The sequence below is a fragment of the Ambystoma mexicanum genome, chromosome 5p, assembly GCF_040938575.1.
Source record: "Ambystoma mexicanum isolate Mex_15411 chromosome 5p, UKY_AmexF1_1, whole genome shotgun sequence".
Classification (NCBI taxonomy): Eukaryota; Metazoa; Chordata; class Amphibia; order Caudata; family Ambystomatidae; genus Ambystoma; species Ambystoma mexicanum.
The window spans coordinates 60,338,784-60,365,190 of record NC_090930.1 but is presented as its reverse complement, the minus strand read 5'-3'; the positions used below and the strand labels follow the sequence as shown (position 1 = coordinate 60,365,190).

General features: G+C 49.0%; 1 protein-coding gene across 1 annotated transcript in view; it reads left to right on the top strand.

Moving 5' to 3' along the window:
* Positions 1-26,407, top strand: part of GDPD2 (glycerophosphodiester phosphodiesterase domain containing 2) — a 496,108-nt gene that overhangs the window by 396,194 nt on the left and 73,507 nt on the right. The window contains exons 5-6 of the mRNA XM_069612447.1: positions 358-417; positions 8,526-8,624. Of these exons, the coding sequence (XP_069468548.1) occupies positions 358-417; positions 8,526-8,624 (159 nt within the window). The remainder of the gene's footprint in view (positions 1-357; positions 418-8,525; positions 8,625-26,407) is intronic.

The window sequence follows — 26,407 nt, the reverse complement described above, 5'->3', positions numbered from 1 at the left end:
CATAGGCATGCAATCCAGGGATCCGTAACGCGCGCTCTCCAGATGTTTAGGACTAGGACTCCCATGATCCGTCACCGTTGCCTGTCCTGGTGGGAGTTGTAGTTCCGCATATCTGGAGAGCCAAAGGTTGCAGACTCCATCCCATGCTTGACCAGACTGGTCTGACGTCCACACACCTTCTGACTACAATGCCATGTGTGAAGATAATGCCAGTCTCCCGCCGCCATCTAGTTGATCTTGGGGCTCACTGTTGGCATGGCTTTATTTATGGATGTGATCCTGAACTTGGGAATTGACATATGCTGTGCTCATAGTTTCCCTGTGTTTTGACGTGTATTTTCTGTGGTTGGTTTGTAGGTCCTCTCTGCGGGGTTGATGCTCTGTGGCCAGCCACTGAAGTTGCATTGGTTTCACAAGGTAAGATAACCACATGTACACCCATACCTACACTCCCCATAGACCACCACACACCTTCTGCAGAATAATCTGCATACATATGCACACTAGCACACACCCACCCAACCAGCATTCACACGCATGCAGCAAACTTACCAGTGTCTCTCTACATGGACAAATCCACCCAAAACTACAGCATAGCCCACATCTACAAACACTGTGTCAATGTCCCCTTCCCGACCCTGAAGATGTATGTGGGGTAGCCAAAGTGGATGGGTACTGCCACAAGCTGGTGAGTCTGGGTCAGAGAATGGCATATTGACGATCCCCTGGCTACCCCCACCAAGCCACCAACAGAAGGCAGGGGGATTGCTGCTAGAGGACCTTGGTGGGCACTAACCCTTTAAGGGAACAGTTTAGATCCTAAGACTTTAACATTATACACTTGGTCAGTACGGTAACCCACCAGGTGAAACCCGTAGTAGCATACTTGCAGGTAGTTGTCGGCATTGACCACTGTGAGAATGTAGCAGTAAAGACAGCAATGGTTCATGAACGTAGATCTCTGCGCATCCAGATCAGGGGACATGCCGCTATGCACCACAATATTGAGAGGGGGGTAAAATGAAACTGTGCTTGCTGTAATACCAGACCACAGGTTCCACCCGCGTCTGATTTCCGATGTTCCTAGATTGTGGTTGGCCTTTGGAAACGCTTAGTCCACAGATGAAGTGGTGAAAGGTGGTTTGCGGCCTAGTGAGAGATCATTGGAAACAAAGGGGACCATCTCTCGGTCTAAGGTCCGAGGCCTTGGTGAGAGCTATGTTCGGAGTCACGGATTGGCACGGATCCGGCAAGCGACTATACAATAGAATATACAATACATTTCCGGGCAACGTCCCCGCCACTGTACTCATGCTACCTGTAGATTAGCAGGAAAGTAAGTTCAAGAGAAAGATACTTCATCAACAAGCCTGTGTGTGGCGGGGATATACCCCCGAGATACCACAAAGGAATTGAGAGACATTCTAGTCTTTACGTTTCTTTTTGACCAATTAGTCTACCTACTTTACGGTCTAATCAGACGTACAAAACCACCAGCAGGGGGCAGAAACCAGGGTTGATATTGAAATGTTAGGCATTTTCTTTAGACTTTGTTTGCACCCTAACCCCAGAGACCCTAGTACATTCAGCCATCCTAAAACCACCTACAGAGGGTGGGGGAGAATGCGGGGCTACTGGGGACCTCCCAAAGAACTAGCATTGGAGAAGGATCAGTTTGTTTTCTGTACCTGCTCCTACCTACCAGACTGTAGCTTTATGTCCCTGAGTTTTTGTATCTACTCTTTTCGAGGTCTGTGTTAATATTGTGACAAAACTCTTACAAACTCACCCAACCTCCCCACTTGTGCAATCAAGCAATCCAACATCAACAACAGTTTGTCTCTACCCCACATTCTCACGCGTTATAAACACCCCCAATGCCTACACACTGGGATCTACCATTCGCATGCGTGCACTTACCTACCCACTGGGATATATGTCCCATTCGTGGAGACCCACAAACATATGAACCAGCTTTCCTACTAAAATTGGCAGATGCTATCTCACTCTAGCAGTAGCCAAACTCATGCCATAGGCAGCTCAAGACGTGGAAACAGCCCACTTGCCTCATAAATATTTCCACGACAGGCCACTTTCATTGAATGGCGGTCTGTCGTGGAACAGCACATGGGTTTGCTGCACACAGAGGAAGTGGGCTGTTCATGGCGGCAGCGTGGACTGTGAGGTAAAGGGGGATTTGGGGTGGAGTTTGGGTGTGTATAGTTGTGTGTATGCATATGTCTGTGTGTGTGTGTGTGGGGGGGGTGATTGTGTGTGTATGAATGTCGGGAACAGGAGTTCGGGTTGAGGAACCGTGGGCAGCAGGGATGTCCCTGCTGAGCACATAACTGGAGCTGGTGGGGAGAAGGGCAGTTGAGGCAACCAGGGTTGCAGGGGTGTCCCCTGCATTTGGTATGGCCCGGGAAGGGGTCGCTGGAATGGAGTGTTACCCCACAGCGCTGATAACGGGCTCGGGGAACCTGGCTTTGGTGAAATTGGCCAGCGGGAAAACATTCTAGATCCCATGACACAGCTTGACCAGTGCAATGTATAGAATTTATGGATGTGAAATCACCCACATTGCTGAGAATGTTGCCTCATCTTCCTCTCTGCTTCTTCCTTTACCCATTTTCCACCTCACCCCCACTCTTGCGCTTCCATCCTTTCCTAATTTTTTTGCATCTCTCCTCCACCCCTGATCCTTATGACTCTGAATGTCTTCGAATGGATTGTGTCCTCCCTTGTATTCTTCATGTTTAGATATCTCCCCTACAGCATCAGCTGCTTCCGAATCTTTCTTTTGGCAGAGGGCGTTGTGCATTGTTGTCGACTCTATAATCCCTCGTGGGCATCCATCTCCCTTCAAGGTTGACGTCATCGATAGAATTAATAACATGCACTGCCCCCGTTACTTCAGTTCAGTTATGAGATAGCTTTTGCTTCGGATACGGCACAACTGGTTTCTCAAGAAACTTCCTCACAACTCGATAATGATGTCTTCTACCCCGAAGACCCAGTTCACAACTCGAAAAATGTTGTCTTCTACCCCAAAGACCGGATTAAAGAAATATGTCGACTTTCGGTCTAAGATGTCGATAACTGATTCACATCAGATTTGTTTCTGGTGTCTTGGCGTCAACCACAGAATGGCTGACTGTGGATCTTGCCAATCCATGACTGGTAAGGCATTGAAGGAACGCAAGGCGGAACTCGCTGTGGGTAGACCCTCACCAAAATCCCCATCCATGACTCCATCAAAAAGGCGTTCTTTGGATGAGTCGAGAAGTGACTCTGATGAGAAAATGGTTAAAGAAATGCTCCCATTCACAAAGTGGTTCTCACCATTTCTCATCTTCAAAATATTAGACGAAAAGACACTACCGGTCCTCGTCCTCTAACTCTTCGCCTGAACGGAGGGTAACCTGCCTGGGTAAGTCAGCGACTGCAGCTGAATGGGAGGCTTTTAGGCAGGAGATGTTAAAAATATTCGAGATGGAGGGCCCGGGCCCCACCCCCCCCCACTAGAGAGAAAAGATAAAGAGCCATGACTCTATCAGCCGAGGCCTCGAGTCGAGGACAGGCCCAGCTCTCATCCTTCAAAGACTCTCCGAGTCACGGGTCGAGTCCTTCAAAAACCAATTCCATCAACGTCGAAGCCTTCAACACCTTCGAAGGAAATTAAGAAAGCATTCAAGCCTCTTCTAAAGAAAGACTTTTTCTAATCCCTGTCTTTGGTTTTCAAAGAACATGAGCCCTCAGATCAGGACACACCAACTTTTGGGTTAGAATATGGTACACCCAATGTTCCTGTCACCATCAAATCGGAGGAATCAAGTGGACTTGGCACTTTTCCAGAATAAGAGTTTTTGTCAGCGCCCTAATGCCCCCAAGTCCAAGGATTGTGCTTTGTAAATATTTAAAGTATTTAAAGACTTGCAGACCTTCTAGTACCGATCCAGAATATTTTTCCAAACACCCTACTCCAGAAAGCCTAGTGGTACAAGCTGCAACTTCCATCTCAAGACAGGTGGCATTTCCCACAATACCAATGGATAGAGATGACAAGCATTTCGATGCTATGGCAAAAAAAGTATTTTCAGCCAGGAGTATGGCTTTGAAGTCAGTCAATGTCACTTGTGCCCTTGCTAAATGTACCTACACCTTGCGGGATTGCATCTCTATGGCACCTGAACATATCCCTAGAGGAGCGAGAGGGCTTTCGAAACATTGTGAAGGATGGTAAAGACGCAATGTGTGAGTCTCTCCAATCAGGTTTGGACTCTGCCGATACTATTGGCAGTGCCATGGTGGCGAGCACTGCTATACACAGATTTGCGTGTTTGTGGAAGTCTGGGTTTGCGCCCGATGTGCAGTTTAGACATCTCAACATGCCCTTCGACAGCAATACACTATTTGGCAGTAAGGCTGACGAGAGCCTAGAAAAATGACAGACATCAAAGGAGGAAGCCAAGGCACTCGATGCCGCCATCAGACAACCACAACCTTCTCACCCCAATGCACAGGCTTGGATGGGTGGGACCTTTCGCTACTACTCCTCATTTGCAGAGCGAGAAGACTGGCCAGTCAGAGGTTAAAGGAAGTTCCCTCCTGGTGGAAGAGGTGCAAAGCCCGCCCAAGTAACGGCTTCTTTACATTCAGCCGCTGCCTTAGCTGCTTCAAAACCACTCTGAGATCTTAATCCACAGGACTCCAGTGGGAGGCAGGCTCACTCAGCATCTGGAAGAATGGCGGGGCATTACTTCAGATGCTTTGGCATTGCTAACAGTAGCCCAGGGTTACTGCTGCCCCCTTTTAAGAAGGCCTCAGGATCATCCACAGGGGAGCCATCCTTACAAAACTCTGGATCCGTTCCTCCTGCAGGAATCTTTGAGTCTACTAGAGAAAGGTACTAAAGAACCAGCACCTGTGACGGAGAGCAGCAAGGCGTGGTGGTACTCCTCTTACTTTTTTGTCCCCAAGAAGGATGTAGGATTGAGACCCATTTTGGACTTGAGATACTTGAACAAGTTCCTCAGGAAGAACAAGTTCAAGATGGTCACACCTGCTCAGATCCTTTAGGCACTCCAGCTCAATGACTGATTGGTGTCATTGGACCTTCAGGACGCTTACTTTCAAGTGCCTATTTGTCACAAGCACAGAAAGTACCAGAGGGGGCGTGCAGGGCAACTACCACTGTGCAGAGAGGCAATGCAGCTCTGGTTCTGGGCAATTCAAGAAGGAATCTCCCTTGCGGCAGTTCACCTAGCCGGAGAGGAGAATACGGCAGTGGACGCTCTGAGCAGGCAGAGCACAGTCTCCAACGAATGGGAACTAGCTTAGGAAGTCCTTAAACAAATCTTCACCCTTTGGGGAACCCCTCAGGTAGATTTGTTTGCGTCCAGTGTCAACTGTCAACCGGAACTGCAAATGTACTGCTCCAGGGAACTTTCCCTATTAGGAGCTCTAGGAGACGCATTTGTGGGGGTCTGTGAGTTTCTACTCCTGTAAGCATTTCCTCCAGTCCCCATCATTCCTCAAGTCATCAGGAGGTTGAAAAAGTTCTGGAAATCCATGATCCTAATTGCTCCAGATTGGGCCAGGAGGATGTGGTACCCAGACGTTCCGGACATGTCCATCTGCCTTCCAATTAGTCTTCCACAAAGAGAGGAGGGTCGGGTTCTCCATCCAGAGGCAAGACCCTCAACCTTCATGGATGGTTTCTGAGAGGTTGAGATACAAGGATTGGGACCTCCCGGAAAACATGATGGAGGTTTTGTTTTCGGCCAGAAGGCCAGCAACGAAGTCTCTATCGCTGCCATTGGAACAAGCTCTACAGCTGGTGCAGGGAGGAGAATGTGGATCCTTTTCAATGCGGCACACCTATAATTCATCTTCTGCATCTAGCTAATTTGGGGCACCAGGTTGGCACTGTATAAGGGTTACTTGGTGACGTTTTCAATTTGTCGGGTGCACGTCTGAAGAAACCTCTTACTTTAAGATGCTGCCGATTATTCAATTTTTAAAGGGACTCACAAATGTGTTCTCTGCAGTCCCATTTGTGGTCCCTGTCTCGGATTTAAATCTAGTATTAAAGTTCCTCATGTGTGCTCCTTTTGAGCCTCTTCATTCTTGTCCTTTGAGGCTACTGATACCTAAGACAATCCTGTTAACGACTTTAATATCCACCCACGGGTGAGCGAATTAAAAGCTTCATCGTGTAAGCTGCCTTTCAAAACCTTTTACAAAGACAAAGTTGTGTTGAGAGTTAAACCTACTTTTTTACCGGAAGGGGTTTCAGATTTTCATATTTCGCAAAACATTGTATTGCCAACTTTTTACCCTCCTCCGCACCCTATTATGGAGGAAGAAAGACTACACAGACTGGACCCTAAAAGAGCTCTGAGCTTCTACATCTCACGTCTCACTAATCTAAGGCAGGACGACCAACTTTTTGTCAGTTACACCGGACATAAATTGGGTCTGGCAGTTACTAAGCAGATGCTATCCAGGTGGATAATTCTATGTATCACAGAATTTTATAGACTAGCGGGGAAGGAATCTCCTGTAGGTTTACGAGGTCACACCACAAGGTGCATGGCTACTTCCTCTGCCTTCCAAAGAGGGGTGGTGATTCAGGACATCCGTGCGGCAGCCACTTGGTTCTCTGTGCATACCTTCACAAGTAGTACTATCGCCTAGACTTTGCTTCAGGCCAGGAGGCTGGATTTGGAAAGGCTGTCCTACCATCCATTCATGACAAACACTGAAATGTATTAGTAACTTCTGAAAATTCTTACTGCCCTGCTTTGGGAAGCTGTCTAAAGATGAGGAATACATGGGAGGGGACAATCCATTCGAAGAACAAGTTACTTACCCCCTGGTAAGGTTTTTTCGACTGGATGTTTCTGCCACGTGTTACTTAGCGCCCCTCCCACTCTACCCCGCAGTAAAGGTCCTGTGCAATACGCCTTGCGTTTCTTGAGTCTCTGATCTTATTTGACTGCTCTGTCGGTTATCCTGTGGGAAGAACAAACTTAACTGAAGTAACTGGTGCAGTGCGTACTATTAAAATTATCGATGACGTCAACCTCAGAGAGACTGAGGCCCTCGAGGGACATTGAGTTGACCACAACAATGCAGGGCACCTTTGCCGGAAATGTCTTTCCGAAACAGCTGACGCTTCAGGGGAAATATCTAAAGATGAGGAATATGTGAGAGGAACATCTAGTCAAAAGAACATTACCAGGGGTAAGTAACTGGTTCTTCTCTGTGGTTTCATTGCAGACTGGATTATTTGTTTCTGGTCTCTGTATAGATCCTGTAGATCTTCATTCCAGTGGTAGTCCGCTCAGTTGTTCCCTTTCCCGATCCACACGGCTCTTCTGGTTGGGTGCTCTACAGATAGACCCGTTCCTCTATGTTGAATCGTTTCTTGCACATCATGCCTCTGATTATTGTACGTTTTCTCCACAGATATCCCTCAATCGTTTAGTTCAGATTGTTCTCTCTATTGTTCCTCTCCTGATTTTATGTAACTCTCCTTGTTTTCGTGTTCCATCCTGTTCAGATATTCCTGATCTACAAATCTTGGTTTACTCAGTTGGGTTTACATTAGAGTCCTATGGCTTTGAATGTGCTTTTAGTTAGTTCCACCTCAGATCTCCATAACTCAAGTTCACTTCTCTTGAGTCTTCTCTACAGTCTGAGCTCCGATTCATTTCTCTGGTGTGTCTTCTCTGTGTGTGCTCATAGCTATGGTTTGTTTCTCTTTAGAGTCTCTCCTTGATTCTCATAGCTTTATTTCTCTGGTGGGATTTTCCTATACCCTCGTAGCTCTGATTATTTCCCTTTTGATTCTTCTCTAGATCGTTGTAGCCCCAATTGGTTTCTCTAATTGATCTTCTCTGGATCCCCATGGCTCCGCTTTGTTCCTGTGTTGGGGTATTTTCTGGAGCCTCATAGCTCCGGTTTCATACTTTTCTTGTTGGTCTTCTTTAGCACCCCCTACGTCTAATTTCATCTCTTGTTTTGGTCTTCTGATCTGTGTAGCTCTGATTGTTCTCTTTTGGGCCTTCTCTAGATCCTCAAAGCTAGTATTTAATTTTCTGTTGGGTCTTCTCTAGGTCGTCTTATCTTCTGATTCTTTTCTCGTTTGCCTTCCATAGATCCTCTTGGCTTTAATTTCTTCTCTTGTTTTGTTCTTCTAATCTTTACCTCTGTTCTCAGTCTACTACACTACAGATCATCATGGCTTCCATGTTTTGTCCGATAGGTTTTTCTTGGTCCTCAAAGCTCTTATTTGTTTCTCTGGTTGGTCTTCTCGAGATTCTTTTCTCTTTTGGACTTTCTTCAGATCTTCAAGGCTCATATCTGTTTCTGTGGCTGGGACTCCTCTTGATCTGCATAACTCCTAATAATTTTTTTTTCTCGTTTCCCTACAACCTGATTGCTCTGATTCGTTTCTCTTTTTGGTCTTCTCTGGATGCTCCTAACCCTGATTCCTCTCCTTGTTGGTTTCTTTATAGATCCTCTTGATCCTCACGGCTTTCATTGTTGCCGCCGGCTTCGTTGGCATCGATATTAAATGGCATGAAGAATGGATGTCGCTCTACATCTCTCTCCAGGTAAGTGCGCCTCATCAGTGGCTGATTCTGCCCCAGCCCCACTTCATCTTTTACAGTGTAGATGTTAGCCCCGTTTCCACACAGGCCAGTCCGTGGATTGAGCTGAGAGCGAAGGCATGGCAAGAGTGGGGGAAATCAAAGAAGGAAGCATGAGCGATTCTTAGAAACGGCCATTGCCTGGAACATTGTTTCCATTCTAAGCTCTTTGAAAGTAAGAGGACTATAAAAGGGAACCACTAAAGCGAATGAAAAAGAGGGGAGTAAACGGGGATGTTGACGGGGATGTTGACGGGGATGGAGTTCGATACGTAAACATGGGGTGCAAGGTTATCGTTAACCAACACGTCTTTAAATAAGTCGACTGCATGAGGTGGCTGATGCTGCTGCAGTGTCCAGCTACATAGTTTGGGTCTTCACAACGAAGAACCTGGCCCTGTTTCTGTATACATATGTGCCATGTCTCCGTCATTGCTTCCCTATCCTCCCCACCACAATCTTGAGCATTGCCAACTAAATGCTCTTTAGACCAAATTCTCTAAGCACTCGGACCTTGGAACAGGTTTCTTGCATCCATCCTACCAACAAGTGTCTAGCTCATGGGTCAAATACTTGCTGCTGGCTTTTCACAACCCTGCACTTTGCCAGTTCGAAGCCTATGCGAGGTGACTCAGCCGTAATCGTTTTAAGGTTTGTTTATTCTGTATTTAAAAAAAAACACTCATTTCCAAATAATAACAAACGTATACATTTAATCTGATCTCAAGACATCACAATAGCACATTGTACACCTCCGGTACCAAATGTAATTGGACGCACGTGTGGCCTCCTGCCACACATCCATCCCATCTGCATCTTCATGCATCAAGCAACATGCCATTCCTCTACTACCGACTTATCCCAACCTCCAACTCTCATTTCCTCGACCAGCCCATTATATGTCTCGCAACCCACATCTGTCGATCCACATCTAAAGGGGCTGTAAATCCTACCATGCTTACATGTTGTCCCACACCTCATACCAAATCTAGTATCCAGTGATTTTAACGAATAAAAAACAAGAGAATGACTTTAACAACGAAACAATAATAATGAAAAAATATCGAATTATTAAATATATATATGGGTTGGGGTAAGGGGTTAAAATGTGTATGGGGGTTGGAGTGGGTTTAAAAGCATAGGAAAATGGGAGGAGGCGTGGGGGAACCCCCAAATAAAAGAATGAAATCGATATTTTTTCATTATAAAGGATTCGTTGTAAAATCATTCTCTGTAATTTAATTCAGTAAAATCAAGTAGAACCGGTCCGCCCAGCTCCTGTCGGCTAAATCCCTCTCCGCTCTCACCCATTTGATGCATTGCTCTTCGCCAATCTCCCACATTGGGTCCACCATGAGCCTTCCACGCCAAAGGGATTACTCTTTTATCCAATACCAGCCCTAATTCACTGACCTTCGATGTGTCCTTGCCCCGTCTACCCCCAGCCAAAGTAAACAGTGCTGTACCGTCAATTGTGTCCTACTCTCAATCAAGTGACACACTCCCTCATACACCTTCTCCCAAAATCCTTGTAACCGGTCACACCCCCACCACATATGTAAAAAGGTTCCTGCCTCCCTCTTGCACCCCAAACAGTTCAGGTCCACCTTCGAAGCCATTGTAACCACCCTGACAGGAGTAATATAGCCCCACCGTACAATCTTGTATTGTATCGACTGGAACCCAACTTTCCTGGATACTTTCTTTGTGTTCATGAGCACCCTTCACCATTCTACATCCAACAGTTGCTCCCCTATATTTCTCTCTCCTTTTAGATTCAATGCCTCTGCTTTACTGTCCAGTTCAGCTCTCTTCTGCGTACATTTCCGGCACAACCTCCCTCCTTCTCCCAGTTGTAGAAGCACCACATTCATCCCATGAATGTGCAGCCTCTCTGTTAATGTTAATGTTAAAGGTCATTTGTACCGCGCACTATCACCACCGGAGTGGTCCCCTGGCGCTCTGGCGGCTCTGAAAGAGGGAGGGAGGGGTGGGTTAGTGGGTGGAGGCTGGAAAAGTGCAAGATTGCAGTGATGTGCTGTTGGCAGCCTCAGCCCGGTGGTTCCGTCGGCTGGGCCTGGGGTGTATGCGGCCGGTAGTCGTCGTGTGCTGATGTGCGAGTCTGTGTGTTTTTGTTTTGTTGTTGCAGTGTAGTGAAGTTCGTGCGGTTTGCTGTGCTGGAGGTTTGTGGTTGTGTTTGGTTTGGAGTTTGAGAGGTGTATGCAGAGAAGGAAGTTGTTAGTGGTATTGGTTAGTTGGCATCTCTATCCTTGAGCCGGTTGGGCTTGTGTAATCTTACACGACGGGATGCTTGTACACCCTGTGTCTCGGGAGGTACGTGCTCGTTTTTTTTTTTTTTTTCTCCATTCGAGGCCGTTTGAGGATTTAGCTGTCCCCTCCGCCCGCTCCCTTAATAACTTTGCATGCTCCTCACCCCCCCACATGACTAGCGCAGCTGCTAGTGTCCATACTTCCGTTTGTGTGGTGATTAGTTGTGTCTTGTCCGTTCCACAGCTCGTGGTACCTAGTTGTGGCTGTACGGGTGATGGGGGATGGTGAGGGTTGGCTGGAGTCATTGCCTCCGTCTCCCTGGGTCTCGCAGGTGGACCCCTGTGTCAAGGTCCTTTTTGTTGAGTCATTTGTCTTATTGTTGTTTCGGTTTTAGTCTCTGGTTTTGAAGAGCCAGGTTTTTAGTAATTTTCTGAATTTGAGGTGATCTTTGGTGTTCCTTATTATTTTTGGGATGCTGTTCCAGGTTTTCGCGGCTAGGTGGTAGAAAGCGGTTCCTCTGAGTTTCTTCTTGATGTAAGGTTTTTGTTCCAGTCGGATTTCATTGGTTGACCTGAGCGGTCTCGTTGGCTTGTAGATTGTTATTTTCTTTTGTAGGAATTCTGCTCCTTGTCCGCTGATTGCCCTGTGCGTTATGCACATTGTTTTGAAGATGATGCGCTGTTTTACTGGGAGCCAGTGTAGTGTTTTTAGGGCCGGGGTGATGTGGTCTCTTCTGGATAGTTTGAGGAGTAGTCTGGCTGCTGTGTTTTGGATCCTTTGTAGCTTCTTCAGTAGGTATTCCGGTATACCGAGGTAGAGGCTGTTTGCATAGTCGATGCTTGACATGATGAGGCCGACGATGGTGAGTGTTTTGTGTGTGAAGGAGAGGAAAGGTAGTATTTTTCTTGCCGTGTGGAGGAGGAAGAAGCATTTCTTGACTGTTGCGTTTATTTGCGGTTCTAAGGTTAGGGTGTTGTCCATCAGGACTCCCAGATTTTTTACTATCTTAGATGGTGATGGTGCAGATCCCATTTCCGTTGGCCACGGGATGGCGGTTTCCTTTTGTTGGTTTTTGGATATGATCATGATTTCGGTTTTACCTGGGTTGATTTTCAGGTTGTTGGCATTCATCCAGTTGAAGACTTCTTTTAGACAGTCGGTTAAGTTTGAATGATCGGCTTGGGTGTCTTCGATCTTGTAGATGATTTGAGTGTCGTCTGCGTAGTTGTAGCATTTGATGTTGTGTTTCTTGAAGATTCTGATTACTGGGGTTTGATAGATGTTGAAGTACAGTGGTGATAGTGAGGATCCTTGTGGTACTCCACAGTCGTTGACTCGTGGGGTAGATTTGAATGGTTTGATCCAGACGGTTTCAGTTCTGTCTGCTAGGAATGATTTAGTCCAGCGTAGCGCTGTGTCTGTTATGCCTATGTCTGCTAGTCTTTTGGTTAGGGTGTCATGGCTAACTGTGTCAAAGGCTGCAGAGAGGTCGAGCAGGATAAGGGCAGATGTTGTGTCGGAGTCTGCGTTTGTTTTTAGGTCATCCCAGATGGATAGTAGTGCTGTTTCTGTACCTCTTGTGGGTCTGAAGCCGACTTGAGCTTGGTCTAGCAGGTGGTGTTCTTCAGCGTATTCTTGGGTTAGTTTGTATACGTACGTTTCGAGGAGTTTGGCTGGGTAGGGGATGTTGGAGATTGGTCTGTAGTTGGAGAGGTCGTCTACGTCCCCGCTTGTGTTTTTCAGAAGTGGTTTGATGAAAGCCGATTTGAAGATCCTTGGTACTGTTCCTGTTGCCAGTGATAGATTTAGAAGGTTTCTGAAGTATTCTGCTGGTGTTCCTTGTGCGAGGATTGATTTGTAGATGTCCGGGGGACAGGGATCCATCGGTGAACCCGCTTTCTTGCTGTGTTTTACCAGCATTGCGAATGCCTCTGCTGATATTTCGGGGTAGTTATTGAGTTTGTGCTGCGGTTCTGATTTGGGTTCGTTTGGTTGTATGTCGCTGCTAGTTGGTCTCTGTTGGATGGTTTGTCGGATGTCGTTGATTTTCTTTTTGAAGTGGTCTGCAAGATTGTTGCATAGTTTCTCCGAGGGGGTTGGGGTGTTGTCACAGCCTGGTGGGTTTCTCATTTCTTTAATGATACGGAACATTTCTTTTTGTGTGTTGGTGGCATTTGTGATTCTGTCATCAAAATGCCTTCTCTTTGCCTTTTGAATTTCCTTCTTGTATGCGCGAATTTGCTTCTGGAACATTGTTCCGGAGGAAAAAAAAAAAGGTTTTCCTCCTTTCTGGAGGAAAACCTTCCTATGCTGACCCCACCATCAGTGTTGCAAACTCTAGGAATTTGAGGCGAAACACAGGGTACACCTCTCTGTATTACACAAATGTAATACCCTTATTCCCCTATAGATATCCACTACCCTCTGTGATTCAGGTCACTCCATGTCGTCATTCCCCCACCTCCGAAAGAGATTCCCGTCCTTCCCCCATCTCCCCCAAGTCTACTACAACTCAACGGCATGCCAGGAATGGACGGGAGTTTCTGCCTCAGGATTCTGGATGCCTTCCATCAGACACGGATGATGGTACCAATCGCAGACAAAAACTGCATCAACCCCCACTCTCTGCCACCCAGCAGTTCTAGTACCAGTCTAGGCGCAGCTTCAGCCATGATCCACTCCGCCATCTGATTCTCATGTGGCGTAGTAAACCAATCTACCATATGTTGTAGGATCGTTGTCTAGTAGTAGGTTCTAAAGACAGGAGCTCTTAGACCCCCCTGACCTGCCGGTAGCTGTAAGGAGCGTAACACAACCATCAGAACCCCTTTCGTCCGTAATAATGTATTCAGCATCCCTTGTAACACCCAGAAACACGCAACCTTCAAGACCATGCGCATCACCTGAAACACATACAGCGGCCTCAGCAACATTATCATTTTTGTGAGGTTCATGCGCCCCATAAGTTAGATGGGGCGTTGAGGCCAAAATTCTATGAGTTTCTCAAAAGCAGTTACCAGTTATGACACGTTCCATTTATACATCCAATCTCATCGGCACTTAACAGTATACCCAAGTATCAGAATCCCTCTACTGGGATTTCCATTCAAAAACCCTCCAACCCAGCCCATGTTCCCGCGGGCAACGCATGAATAGCAGATTTGGACTGATTGATGACTAACCTAGAGAGCTTCCAGAACTCTTCCACCGTAGACATGGCCATGCCTAGATTCACCAGCAGGCCCCGCACATAGTCTGCATATAAAGGGATACAGTGCTGGGCTCCACCCATCCGGCAAACCTTCGTCCTCGTGTCCGACACTCACTTGCCAACCACTCAATAACCAAAGAGAAAATCAAAGGGGTAACGTGCACCCTTGTCTCGTACTTCTCTGCAACGTCCAATGATTCACTATCTCCCCCTTAACCTGTACCCTGGAGGGCGACCTCCCCCACCGCCATATAGGAGATTACCCATTTAATGAACTGGTCTCTTATTTTCTCTCGCACCATCTATTGAAACTCCCATGAGAGCGAATCAAATGCTTTCTACAAGTCTAGGCTTTCCACGGCTAACGGTTTAGCATTCGCCCTATACTTAGATAATATCAAAAGTCAATTCCTCAGGTTTTGTGAGGTGGACCTACCTGGTGAAAACCCTGTTTGGTCAGGGTGTAACAGCCCCTGTAAAACTGACGTTAAGTGGGTTGCCAACACCGTACACAGAATCTTATGTCAACATTAATCATGTTCAATGGACGGTATGATGCGCAATCACTTGCGTCCCTCCCTTCTTTGAGCAGAAGTATCAGTAGTGCTTCTAGAATCGTGCCCGGGAACCTACTGCACTCTTTGGCCTACACAAACACCTAAAAGATTTAGGGGCCAGTAATTCTTTTTAGGCTTTGATCACCTTCAACGTAAGACCATCCGTCCCCAGTGTTTTACCCATGTTTAGACTGTAAATTGCGCGTTCCACTTCCACTCTATCTATAGCTCTTCCGAGGTCACTCCCTTGTCTAGAGTCCAGTCTGTTGAGCGTTCCCTCTTTGAGCCACCGCTCAGCGAGCCCCTTATCAAATCCACCCCTCTCGTCGTACAATGACGCAAAAAATTCCCTGGCTACTGCGCATATTCCTTCCCTGTCTGTGACCAGTTCCCCTCCTGATCTTTGCCCACCTTCCTTCTTGACCAACCAAGCTAAGTCTACTATCCTTATCCCCTTCTGAGTGTTGCCTGGCAACATACCCAGCATATGTGTGGGTGTGCCTTTAAACGTTCCCTTGCCTTGTAAAGATCATTCCTGGTGTCACCCACCACTTCGTCAGCAACCAATCCCCTGGCCAATTGATGTTCCAGGGTTGCTACTTTCAGCCCAATACCTTTAACCTCATTACCCAGAACTCATTGCATCCCCACATTTGCCCTAATACAGATACCCCTAATGAATATTTTCAGTGCCTCCCATTCCACCCCCCTGCTTGCTCTGGAGCCCAACTTGTCTTCTAAAAACTGCTGTATGTGGCCTCCTAATGAGATCGTGGAGGCTCCATCCAATAGCATCTGATTATTGAACCTCCGTTTGGGTATAGGACGACGAACATTCTTCCTAATGAACCCAATCAGCAGAGGTGCATGTACTATTCAGAAATTCGGCTGAAGACACTAACTGGAATCCCTCCTCTCCCACTAGGGCATAGTCAATGCGGGAGTAAGATATGTGTACAGCTGAATTGTACGAGTAGCTATGTTCGTCACCATGTAACCCCCATTTACCCCCCAAAGTATCCCTCAGGCAGAGATCCGATATAACCCTGCTCTAGACCGGACCTTGGTACTCTCCCCATCCATTCCACAATCCAGCACATTATTAAAGTTCCCCAGCCACATAACCCAGGCAGCTCCATGTCCCGCAATGAAGTCCTGCATCTTCTGAAAAAATTCCTGTTGCGCTGTATTGGGGCGTACATTCCAATAAGGAACATGTGGCAGCCCAGCAACTCCCCTACCACCATCACGTACCTCCCCAAAGGGACCACCATGGATTGTTTACTTTTAACTCTGTGTTGCCGTACTTGGAGCCGTGCGTCAAGGTGAGTCTTTTGTAACGCAGCCGGATCCACTTCATGCCTAGTGAGATTTGAGCAGATCTTGCCTCACTTTAACACGTTATTCAACCCTCTCACATTCCAACTAATAACATTCATCCCTTCCATGGGACAATACCTGTGATGACATCACCCTCCCAATCCTTACTCTGCCGTGAGGCCAAACTGTCCTGTGAATGAGTATACGTGATAAACCGAACAACTCCCCCAGACCCACCCAATCATTTCCATGCCCAGTACCCTGAGCCAGAGGGCCTCCCCATCCCCGCACTCAACCTGTCCTACCCTGGGTGCAAACCCTCCCCCCAGAGTCCTGTACCCCCATGATTGCAACCAAGGCTCATCCACAGTACCCCTGTCAGAGGCTTTCGGCCTGAACAAGAGCTTGGACTGAGCTCTATGGCTGCGTATCTCTGACCCCACCCAGAGACCACCTCCTCAAGTATCCTTCAGTGTGTGACGACATCTAGATGCGACTCCCAATTACACAGCCCCCACTTGACTTGTTCATCATATTCGTGTCCCCTACCCCCAAAAGCACCCAAGTTAGGCCTAAGAAGGTAACGCCTACACAACCCCCTCTACGTGTCTCCATTCGACCCACCCCTCCTCCCCCGGTGCTCTATGCACCATCCTTTGTCCTCCAGCCCCTTAGATGCCACACCAGTGTCTGGCACACCCTTACTGGACGCATCGTGAGGCAGTCGCCCTTTCTCCACAGACCCTCTCTGCCGTTGAGCCCCTCAGTCGCTGCGAGACGCCTCTCCCTGCCGGTCTCCTTTCACTTCCTTTTCCCTGTGTGGGCAGGGACCTGTCTGACAAAACTGTCACCAGCCAGTCCCATACTTGGGTCTTTGAAAAAAAGAGGAAAAAAAGAGGGCACGCCCCCTGCCAACACCTTCAGCTTTGTGAGGAAGAGCATCATATATTTGTAGCCGAGATCCTGTAACCTCCGCCTGACCGCATCATTGGATTTAAACTGTGTTTGCACCTCCTGGGTGAAATCCGGAAACTCCAGTATCCTCATGCTGCCCGCCTTATATACTGAATTCCTCCTAGTGTCCTCCAGTATCACGTACTCCTGATTGCAGAGGTTTAACAGCTCTACCGGTGGTTTTCTTCCAGGGACCCTATCCACCCTCTCAATGGTCTAAAACATTGACAGTCCTCTAATCTGAAGTTTCCTCAAAAAACTGCTCCAAGTATAACTCACACTGGGACCTTCTTCCACTTCACTGATGTTACTTCTTCGAGAGCGGCCTCCCACGTCTTCCACCCTAACCTCCAGCCCACGTGTTCGCCGGAAGTGCATCACACCAGGCGTGCAGCTTAGTCACTGTGTCCTCCACCTCTCCGACCCGATGTTCCACTTCTGACACTCGTTCACCCATCTTCTTAAAGTCAGCTGGCACCAAGGATAACTCCGTCGTAACTGTTTGCACCTTGCTCTCAAGTGAAAGTCTGGAGTCCTGAATCGCCTCCAACAACTTCCCCAATGTCACAGTTCCTTCTGCTGAATCTGTATCAATGTCTTCCCCTGCCATGGGCATCCTGGGCTTGGGTTGTCTGCCTTTCCCCTCATGCATTGCTACAGTTTCTGTTGTTGCTGGAATTTAACCATTTTGATAACCTCTTCCCTATTCCTCCAGTTGGGATATACCAAACGGCACCCGTTCACCTCACCGCCCCTGGTGTACCAATGCTCCCAGAACATCAACACCAGGTTGGTAATCGTCCACCCGTGTATGGCAATCATCAGCACATACCACCTAGATCAACTGAAAGAGCCCCATCGGGCAGCGGTCTGCCAGTAGGACAGTCCTTCGCACCAGACTAATACTTGTCGTGGTCTTTTCAATATTGCAGCTAGACTCTGCTACGAGGCCCCTAGTATCTACTATACCTCCAGCTTGCCACCATCAGCCCATTGTAAGCACACGTCTGCGCAACTCGTTAGGAACAGGAGTCCCTGCTGTGCAGGCTGTCCCCTCTCTGATCTGCCGAGACCGCCAGGCTATCACCTTTCTACCAGCTGTTCCGGGGCCCCCGCGGCCTGCGTCAGCTTTCTGCCCTCTCCACTGCACTCCATCAGTAACCAACAAAAATAATAGGCCCACAGCCTGACATTTATGGCACGCAGCCCTTTTTAAGTTCAACCAATGCAGTGGTCGATCAACGTTGCAGCTGGGGCTGCACTAATACACAGGACCGAGCTCCGCTTCTCACAATGATGGGCATGGCAGCCGGAGAAGTATGGGTGAAAGTAGCATTACGGAGCTGGGCCTGATCCGGTCTGGCTGCTCCTTTTCCTGCTCTGGATCAGTGGAAACGCCAGGGTCACTACTCTTCCCCCAAGGGAACAAGGCCTCCGGTGTCACTGTGCTCTGCAACGGTCCTTCACTGGAGGGCTAAGCTCGCCCTCCTGCAGTTCCTCTTCCTCGCAACACATATGCCTGCACTGCCTTTCCCTTGTCCCACAGGACCAGTAAACTGCTGCGCTTGCCTCCGAAAGGTCAGCACAGGATTCTGGCTGTCAAAGTGCTGCCGAGGCTCAGTTGAGCCACTCAACACCGGCGCACCAACATGTTGGTGCACAGTACGCGGACCGACAGGATGCGTAAGCCCAGGATCTGTCAGGATATCAGGGATGATCTACCCAGGTGAGACAGATATCAGAGAGTCACAGCCATCTTGCGCGGGCTCTAGCGACCCTGCTCCTAATCCTCACACGCTAATAGAATGAGTAACATTAAATTGGATACCAATGGACAAGTGCTTTCAGGCAGGATGAATCGAGCATATTATATAACTTAAAAATGAAACAAGTGTTTCTCTGGGCAAACTCATGATTTCTCCACTACTGCGGGACTAAGCTAGACACAATTAATCCTACAGTTAAAACACCTACAGCCCATATTACCAACAACCACTTCACCAACACCCATTCCATCAAATCCAGTAGAGTAAGTTAACACCTTTCATCAGACTCAATTGACAGGTGGCCTGGCACTTTCTGGCCTGAACATATTTCCTTTCTTGACTCACGCCCTCACCCCTGCAAACTCCATCCAGCTTAAGTCCTGCAGTATTCATTTCTCCACTGAACAAAGCTCTGGCCTCTGAACGTAGGCCACTTTTGACACTGCTGTACTGAAATTAGACCTCACTATGTTGGGAAGAATCCCTGATCCTAGGGTTAAGACCTAGTGTTGTACTCCAGAGTTAGACAAGCAGGCTTTCATTTAGCTTCCTTGACTCACCTAATGATAGCAGAGGCTGAGCTATCTAGGCTGTATTTCCAGAGGGACGTTAAGTATCCAAGAATGCAGGGTGACCTATATGATCCATTTGATTAAAGGGGTGCCTCATTAAAGGTAGGTATGAGTTCTTATCTACCGTACATCCTGGAAAACAACACAGAGATGTTGAATAGTGGGAGGAGTCTCTATCTCCGTAACCCCCATCTATTGATGTGAAACAATAATGACGATAAAGACAGTTTATTTTTATTTTTTAAACCTTTATTTTTGGTTTTTATATTATTCTATAAAGACATAAGAACAAATACACACCCACATTAGGGTGGACTTAACTCTGCGTCGTGTCCCATCACCCAGCCTCCCTCTCCCCCTCCCCCCGGCTCGGCCCATAGTTCAACTGTTTGTGCCGTCCTGATTCCAGATCGATGTAGCATGGAAATGGTGCTGCTAGTTCTGTGCCTTCACTGTGACCTTTCTCCTGTGTCAGAGGCATCTGGTTGGCTGGTAGAGTCCTCCTCTGATTCATTCAGCAAGAATGTTATTAGCGGACCCCAGATGTCTGGAGGCCGGGCATGTAGGGGAAGTTGTTTGACAAAGTCTGTTTCTACATCCTGGCAATAAAGGATGTCTTTGCGCCAGGCGTTAAACGATGGGGGGGGGCCTCGGCCCCAGGACATGGCCACTCTCCTCCGGGCCAGTGTCAGCAGAAGTCCCGTCAGTTTCCTTGTCGGGGCGGAGAGCAGCCTAGTCATACCCAACAAGGCCGCTGTCCGGCTTGGTTGTATTGCCTCTCCCACTATTGCTGCCGTTGTCTCCAAGACATGATTCCAGAACGGTGTTATTTCGGGGCAGTCCCATGCCAAATGGACGAAGTCTGCTGAATGTTCTCCACATCTTTCACATTTTGCAGCTGTTTCAGGGCGATGCTTGTTTGCTTTCGCAGGTGTGTAATAGGCCTGGTGTAGAAAGTTAAAATGGATAAGTTTAAAGCGTGAGTTGAGGGCGATCTTTTGAGTTTGCTTCAGGATGTGGGTCCAGTCCTCCTCTGATATTGTACTGTGCAGGGACCTTTCCCATCTGATCTTTGCTTGGTATAGTTTAGGTGATGTATCAGTAATAATAGCTTTGTAGATTTGTGACACCAGCTTGCCTTCACCTTGTGCTTGAATGGCGTTGTGTAGTAATTGCCAGGTCTGTGGCTGACGTGGGAAGTCTGGCAGGAGCGCTTGAAACGTGTATCGGGTCCTAAAATAGAGGAATACATCGGGTGCGGTGTTGCCGCCTTTCGATTTTGCTTGTTGCGGCGTTATAAAGCCGTCCTCTGTGAAGAGATCCCCCAGAGTCTCAATTTTCAGTTTTTCAGCCCACTGATGAAATACTTTTTCAGACGTAAGCGGAACTCCTGGAATGAATTTAACGGGCAAAAGGGGAGAGTATCTCGTTTTTACCCCGTACCTTTGGGCCAATCTCAGCCAAACTCTATATGTTGACAGCATAACGTTCATGGTGGAGTTGGGAACGGGAATTTGACTGAAGATGACTGCGGTTAACAGGTTCGGTGTTGCTAGCGCCCGTTCCACCTGAACGTGAGGTCTGATTGTGTGGGAGGCATACCAGTGACTGAGAAATTGCGCTTGCGCTGCCCAAAAGTACTTTTCCAGGTCTGGGAGGGCGAGGCCGCCGCTCGCCACTGGAAGTGTTAGTGTTGCATATGCCACTCTGGCCGGTTTGTCTGCCCATAGTAGTTCGAGGACCATGCTTTTTAGTCTCTTCAAATAAGTTTGAGGAAGGAATATTGGAATATTGGTAAACAGGTAGAGCAATTTTGGTAGGATCACCATCTTGACCAGGGAAGCTCTTCCCCAGAGCGTTAGTGGTAGGGTCTTCCATCTTGTCACCTTTTCCTGGAGGGACTTGGTCACCTCTTCGTAATTGTCGCGGGACACCTCGTGGTAGCTCAGGGACATTTGGATTCCCAGGTATCGGACATTGGACGTTTTCCATGTGAATTGGAAGTCATCTTCGAAGGGTTTGGTGGCTGGGGTCAGCGGGAATATGATGGACTTTGATTGATTTTCAGGCCGGAGGCTGTCTCCAATTTGATTACTTCCCTCATGACAGGGTTCAGGTTCTCTTCGGGATCGCGAACGAACAGGACCACGTCGTCCGCGTAGAGGGATATAATGAGCTTGTGTGGTCCAATAACGAGTCCTCTTCGTTGTCGATGTTCTCTTAGGATGGAGGCCAGCGGTTCCATCACCAGGGCGAAGATCAATGCTGAGAGTGGACAGCCTTGTCTGGTGCCCCGCTGGAGTATCACTGGAGCCGATTTTGCCGTACCTATGATGATGTTGGAGCGCGGCTCGTTGTACAATAACGATACTAGTTTGATAAAGCGGGCTCCCAGACCCATTCTGGTGAGTACAGCGAACATAAACGGCCATTCCACCGAGTCGAATGCCTTTTCGGCGTCGAGGAGGACCGCTATTGCTTGAGTTGAGGGGTCTAGTGCTTCAATGACGCTGAACAGCCTCCTGATGCCGAAGGTCGTGTTGCGGCCTGGGATGAAGCCTGCCTGATCTGCCAGGACGAGGGTGGGCATCAATGGTAGTAGCCTGTTGGTAAGCACCTTTGCGAGTATTTTGTTGTCGAGATTGAGGAGGGAAATGGGCCTGTACGATGCACAGTCTTCTGGTGGCTTGCCTGGTTTATGCAGGAGGATGACGTTGGCTTCACGGGAGGAGTGGGGGAGTGTCGCTTTTTCTAGTGCCTCGGTGTATACTGCCGCCAGAAGGGGGGCGAGGGTGGTGGCGAAGGCTTTGTAAAATTCCCCCGTTAGGCCATCTGGGCCAGGAGCTTTTGAGCTTGGGAGGGTTTTGATAGCTTCTGTGATCTCCTCTTGAGTGATTAGGTCATTCAGTGGTTCCCTCAGGGAGTGCTCGACCCAGTACAACTCTGCATCTTCGAGGTACTCCATCGCGACTTGTGGGTCGTTGTTGTGACTGCTGCTGTATAGATCCTGATAGAAGAGCCTGAATTCCTCCGCTATGTCTTCGTCAATGTGGACGAAGTGCCCTTGCCTGGACCGAATCCTTTCTATTGGCGATTGATTGTTGTGTGCCTTGACCAGGTTTGCCAGGAGGGCGCCCGGTCTTTGACCTTCGCCGTATTGTCTGACTAGATTGTTGCGATTTAGAAATTTCACTTCTCGATCCGCTGCATTTCTGAATTTATGTAGCTCTTCCCTCAGGGCGACTGATATGTCCGGGTTGGTTGTGTTGGAGCGCTGGAGTTCAAGTTGTTTTAGTTTCTCTTCACAAGTCGTCAGCTCCCACCGTATGAGTTTCAATATGCCATTTTCTTTGGCGTGGCAGACCCCTCTGACGAAACACTTTAGAGTTTCCCACAGTGTGCTGGGTGAGGCCACAGATCCTGTGTTGACTTCGAGGAACAACGTGATCTCTTCTCTTAGTTCGGTAGCGAATACCTCATCACGCATTGAGCCGGTTTTGAAACGCCATCGTTGTAGGGGGGGTTTGGGGTGTGCTGGGTTTAGAACGAGAGTTACCGGGGAGTGGTCTGAGAGAGTTCTTGGATGGATATCGCATGGGCCGCTGATCCAAGGGCCGTTCATGGAGGTGAACAGATAGTCGATCCTGGAACTCGAGTTGTGTACGGCGGAGTGGAAAGTGTATTCACGCAGCTCCCCTTTAGACGTTCTCCAGGCATCCATCAGATTGAATGCCTTGCAGATTTCTTTTATTTGGAGGCTGGCTTTGGATGGAGGTTGTGGGGTTGCTCTTGATCTGTCTCTCACCGGGTCCAGCACTGTATTCATGTCTCCGCCCCAGATTATGGTCGCAGGTTCTTGGGATGATAGACGGGATAGTACCCAGCTGAAGTTGTCGGGCCGTCTATGTTTGGTGCGTATGAGTTAACAAAGGTGATTTTCTGGCCTGCTATAATGCCGCTCACAAGAAGAGTTCTCCCTACGCTGTCTTTTGCGGTGTGGACAAGCCGGAAGCTGATCCTCTTGTGAATTAAGATCGCGACTCCTCTGGAGTAAGATGAGCACGAGGAGAAGTATCTATGGCAGCCCCAGCTCTTGGCCCACTGATGATCCTTCCCTGGGAGTAAGTGAGTTTCTTGAAGCATGGCAACGTCGACTTCGTGTCTTCTAAGGTACTGGAGGATTTTCCTGGTTTTAGATGGGATGTTGCCTCCTCTTATGTTCCAGGTTATGATTCTGAATGGAACGGGTCAGGGTCTACATTGATTCGTTTTTTGTTCCCTATGGTCTTGCCAGGAGGTTCGGTGGATGGACGGCGAGGAAGAGGTGGTGGCGAGCGGAGGGGATGCAGGGTCGGGGGACGGCGTGGAACTGGTGGCGCACAACTTGGCCGCTCCTCACGGCTAAACGAAGGTGAGGATGCGCACCTCAACTGGAGGTGGTGTGGTAACTGTGACTTCCCTCCCGCGCGCGGGTAACCCCCAACTGACCCGCGAGGTTCCCTCTTCATAACTAAACTATAAGGGTTGCTGTGCTTGGGGCACTTGTGCCTCCCGAGAGGGGCGGGTGGCTCTCCAACGCGCTGGGAGTGAGTTTCTGCGGTGTTAGTTTTATGCATTGGTGCCGGGAGTATGAATCCTGTTCCCTTGGGTGCCTGGGTCGAACATTATGGCGGTTCTCTGCGTCTTTGGTGTTCACGCTGCGGTCTGGGGTTATTAGCGGCGGATCTGCAGCCGGCGTGATCAAGGTAGTCGCTGGCTTCCTCAGGTGTGTGGAAGAAGAGGGCTTTCCCTTCGTGTTGAATGCGAAGCTTTGCTGGGTAGAGCATTGAGTAAAGTATCTGGTTGTCTTGCATCCTTCTCTTAACTGTCGTGAAGGAGCGCCTCAGTGTTTGAACGGAAGGGGAGAAATCTGGGAAGAACTGGATTGGGTCTCTGTCATATTGCAGTTTTCCTTTTTCTCTGGCTGCCTTGAGTATCGCATCTCTATCTTTGTAGTTTAATAGTTTTGCAATAATCGGCCGTGGATTTGCGCCTGGGATTGGTCTGGTGTTCGGAATTCTGTGGGCTCGTTCAACTACAAACAATTTGGAGAGAAGCTCTTTCCCGAAGAGGTCTATGCAGATCTGTTCGACATGGTCCTCCATTTTCGTTCGGAGTTGTTGTTCTCGGATTCCGATGATTCTGATGTTATTCCTTCGTGAGCGACCCTCTAAGTCTTCATTCTTGGCGCAGACTGCTTTCATCTGGGACTCGAGGGCGGTGACTCTTGTGGTGAGGCCTGTTGCGCCATCATCCAGGTCGGATACTCGTTGCTCCACTGTATCTAACCTATCGGCGTGTTTGTCGAGGCGATGTTGAAGCTGGTCTACTTTAGATGATAGGTTGTCGAGTTTACTGCCTAAGTCGCCAATTCCAGCTTTGAGGTCCATCAGAATTTCCCTGATATCGAAACTTGGTAATTGCTCTTCTGGCAGGGACATAGTGGGTGTTGGTGACGCTGCTCCGCTCGCCTCGGACAGCGGTTTGCTGGTGGAGCCAGACCCAAAGTTCAGTTTCTTTTGGGATTTGTCTAATTTCCCCATTTTAACCTATCTTCTGCTTCCAAGCACTCGAAAATGGAACAGGCGGATAACTGGTGGTTAAACACTGGTGATCGAGTGACGCCTATTGCTTTCGTTAAGGTGGCTACGTTAGGGTAGTAGCTGCGTCGGCGTCGGGTTGCTATTTGGGGGAGGTTTGGAGTGAATTCCTGGTGAGGCGGCTTTTTTCCCCTTGATTTGCAGAGCAGGCTCTCGCAGTCTACTCCTTGTACTGCAGAGGCACTTGAGTATGGGGTTAGCTCGGGGGTTAGGAGCGTCTGCCTCTACTAGAGGGTTTGTAGCGCCGGGTTGCGGAGGCGTCCTCTGAGGATCTCAGACGGGGTCGTTGTGCTCCTCAGGCTGCAGGTATTCTGGTTGTGAGATGCCGGGCTTTTTCCGGGCCTCGGTGTGAGGAGTTGTGTCGCCGATCGGCGGGACCCGTGTGGCCTTGTGTCGTAGCCAAACCCCTAGAAGTGATTCTGTTAGTCCGGGTCTCCTATGCCTGCCGTTCTGCTGTATGCTCTGGGGTGCTGAGGGTCTCTGATCTGGACACTGTTTCTCGGCGGCCGTGGGGTTTGACAGTGTTGGCCTCGGCCAAATGGGCTGCTCGCTGTGGCTTTCGCTGTGGCTGCGGGGGATGATGGTGATCTCCCCCTGTCGCTGCGTGTTCCGCTCCGCTCTGCCTTGGGTCGGGTGCGGCCCTCGTACGGAGGGGAGGCAGCCGGTTGGGCGTTGGGGACGATTGCTGGTGAGGCGTATCCTGCAGTGCCTCCCTCGTTCACCGATGATTTTGACGGAAGCGCAGGTCGTCCGTAGACAGACGGATCGGGGAGGCAGCTTGCGCACGCTGGGGGGGAGCTCCTACCTGGGTGCTCGGCGAGAGCACCGCTGCTCGTCGCACTTCTTTTTGAGCTTCGGCCGGGCTGTTGCAGGGACGGAGACTGTGTGTCTCTTGGCGCCACCGGCGCGCACGTCTACCCGCTGCTTGACGCGGCCCAGCTCTTCACTCCCCACGGGTCTCCGCTGGCTCTGGGTGTCGGGTGTACACCGACGCCGCCGCTCGAGCTTGATGGGGAGCTCTTGCACCTCTCTCTCGATCCCCTCCTCCGCCCGAGGCCCACAGCCGGCGTGAACGGCAGGCCTTGCTGGCCAGGCCGGGACTCGGCCGCTGCTCCGCCGCCAAAGACGATTTTGGGCTTAAAATGTTCGTCGGCACCTCCTGAATGCGCGTGGCTGTAGTTGTGGGAGAAACGGACACCGCAGAGGGAAGGATGTTGCAGGATTAATGGAGAGCCACACAGAGCTCTCTAGGAGGCAGCCATCTTGGATGGCTCTCTAGCGCCCTCTATAAAGACAGTTTATGATCAAGCCTCTGAACTGGGAGGAGAGTTGCTGCAGGAAAGCAGTGACACTGAGGAGGAGGATGAGAATGACACCATGGATGCAGAGGCTGTAGTAATGTGATAAGGCGCTGCAATGCTCTAGGTGTTCTGGCAATCAGCGCTGTATCGTCGGCG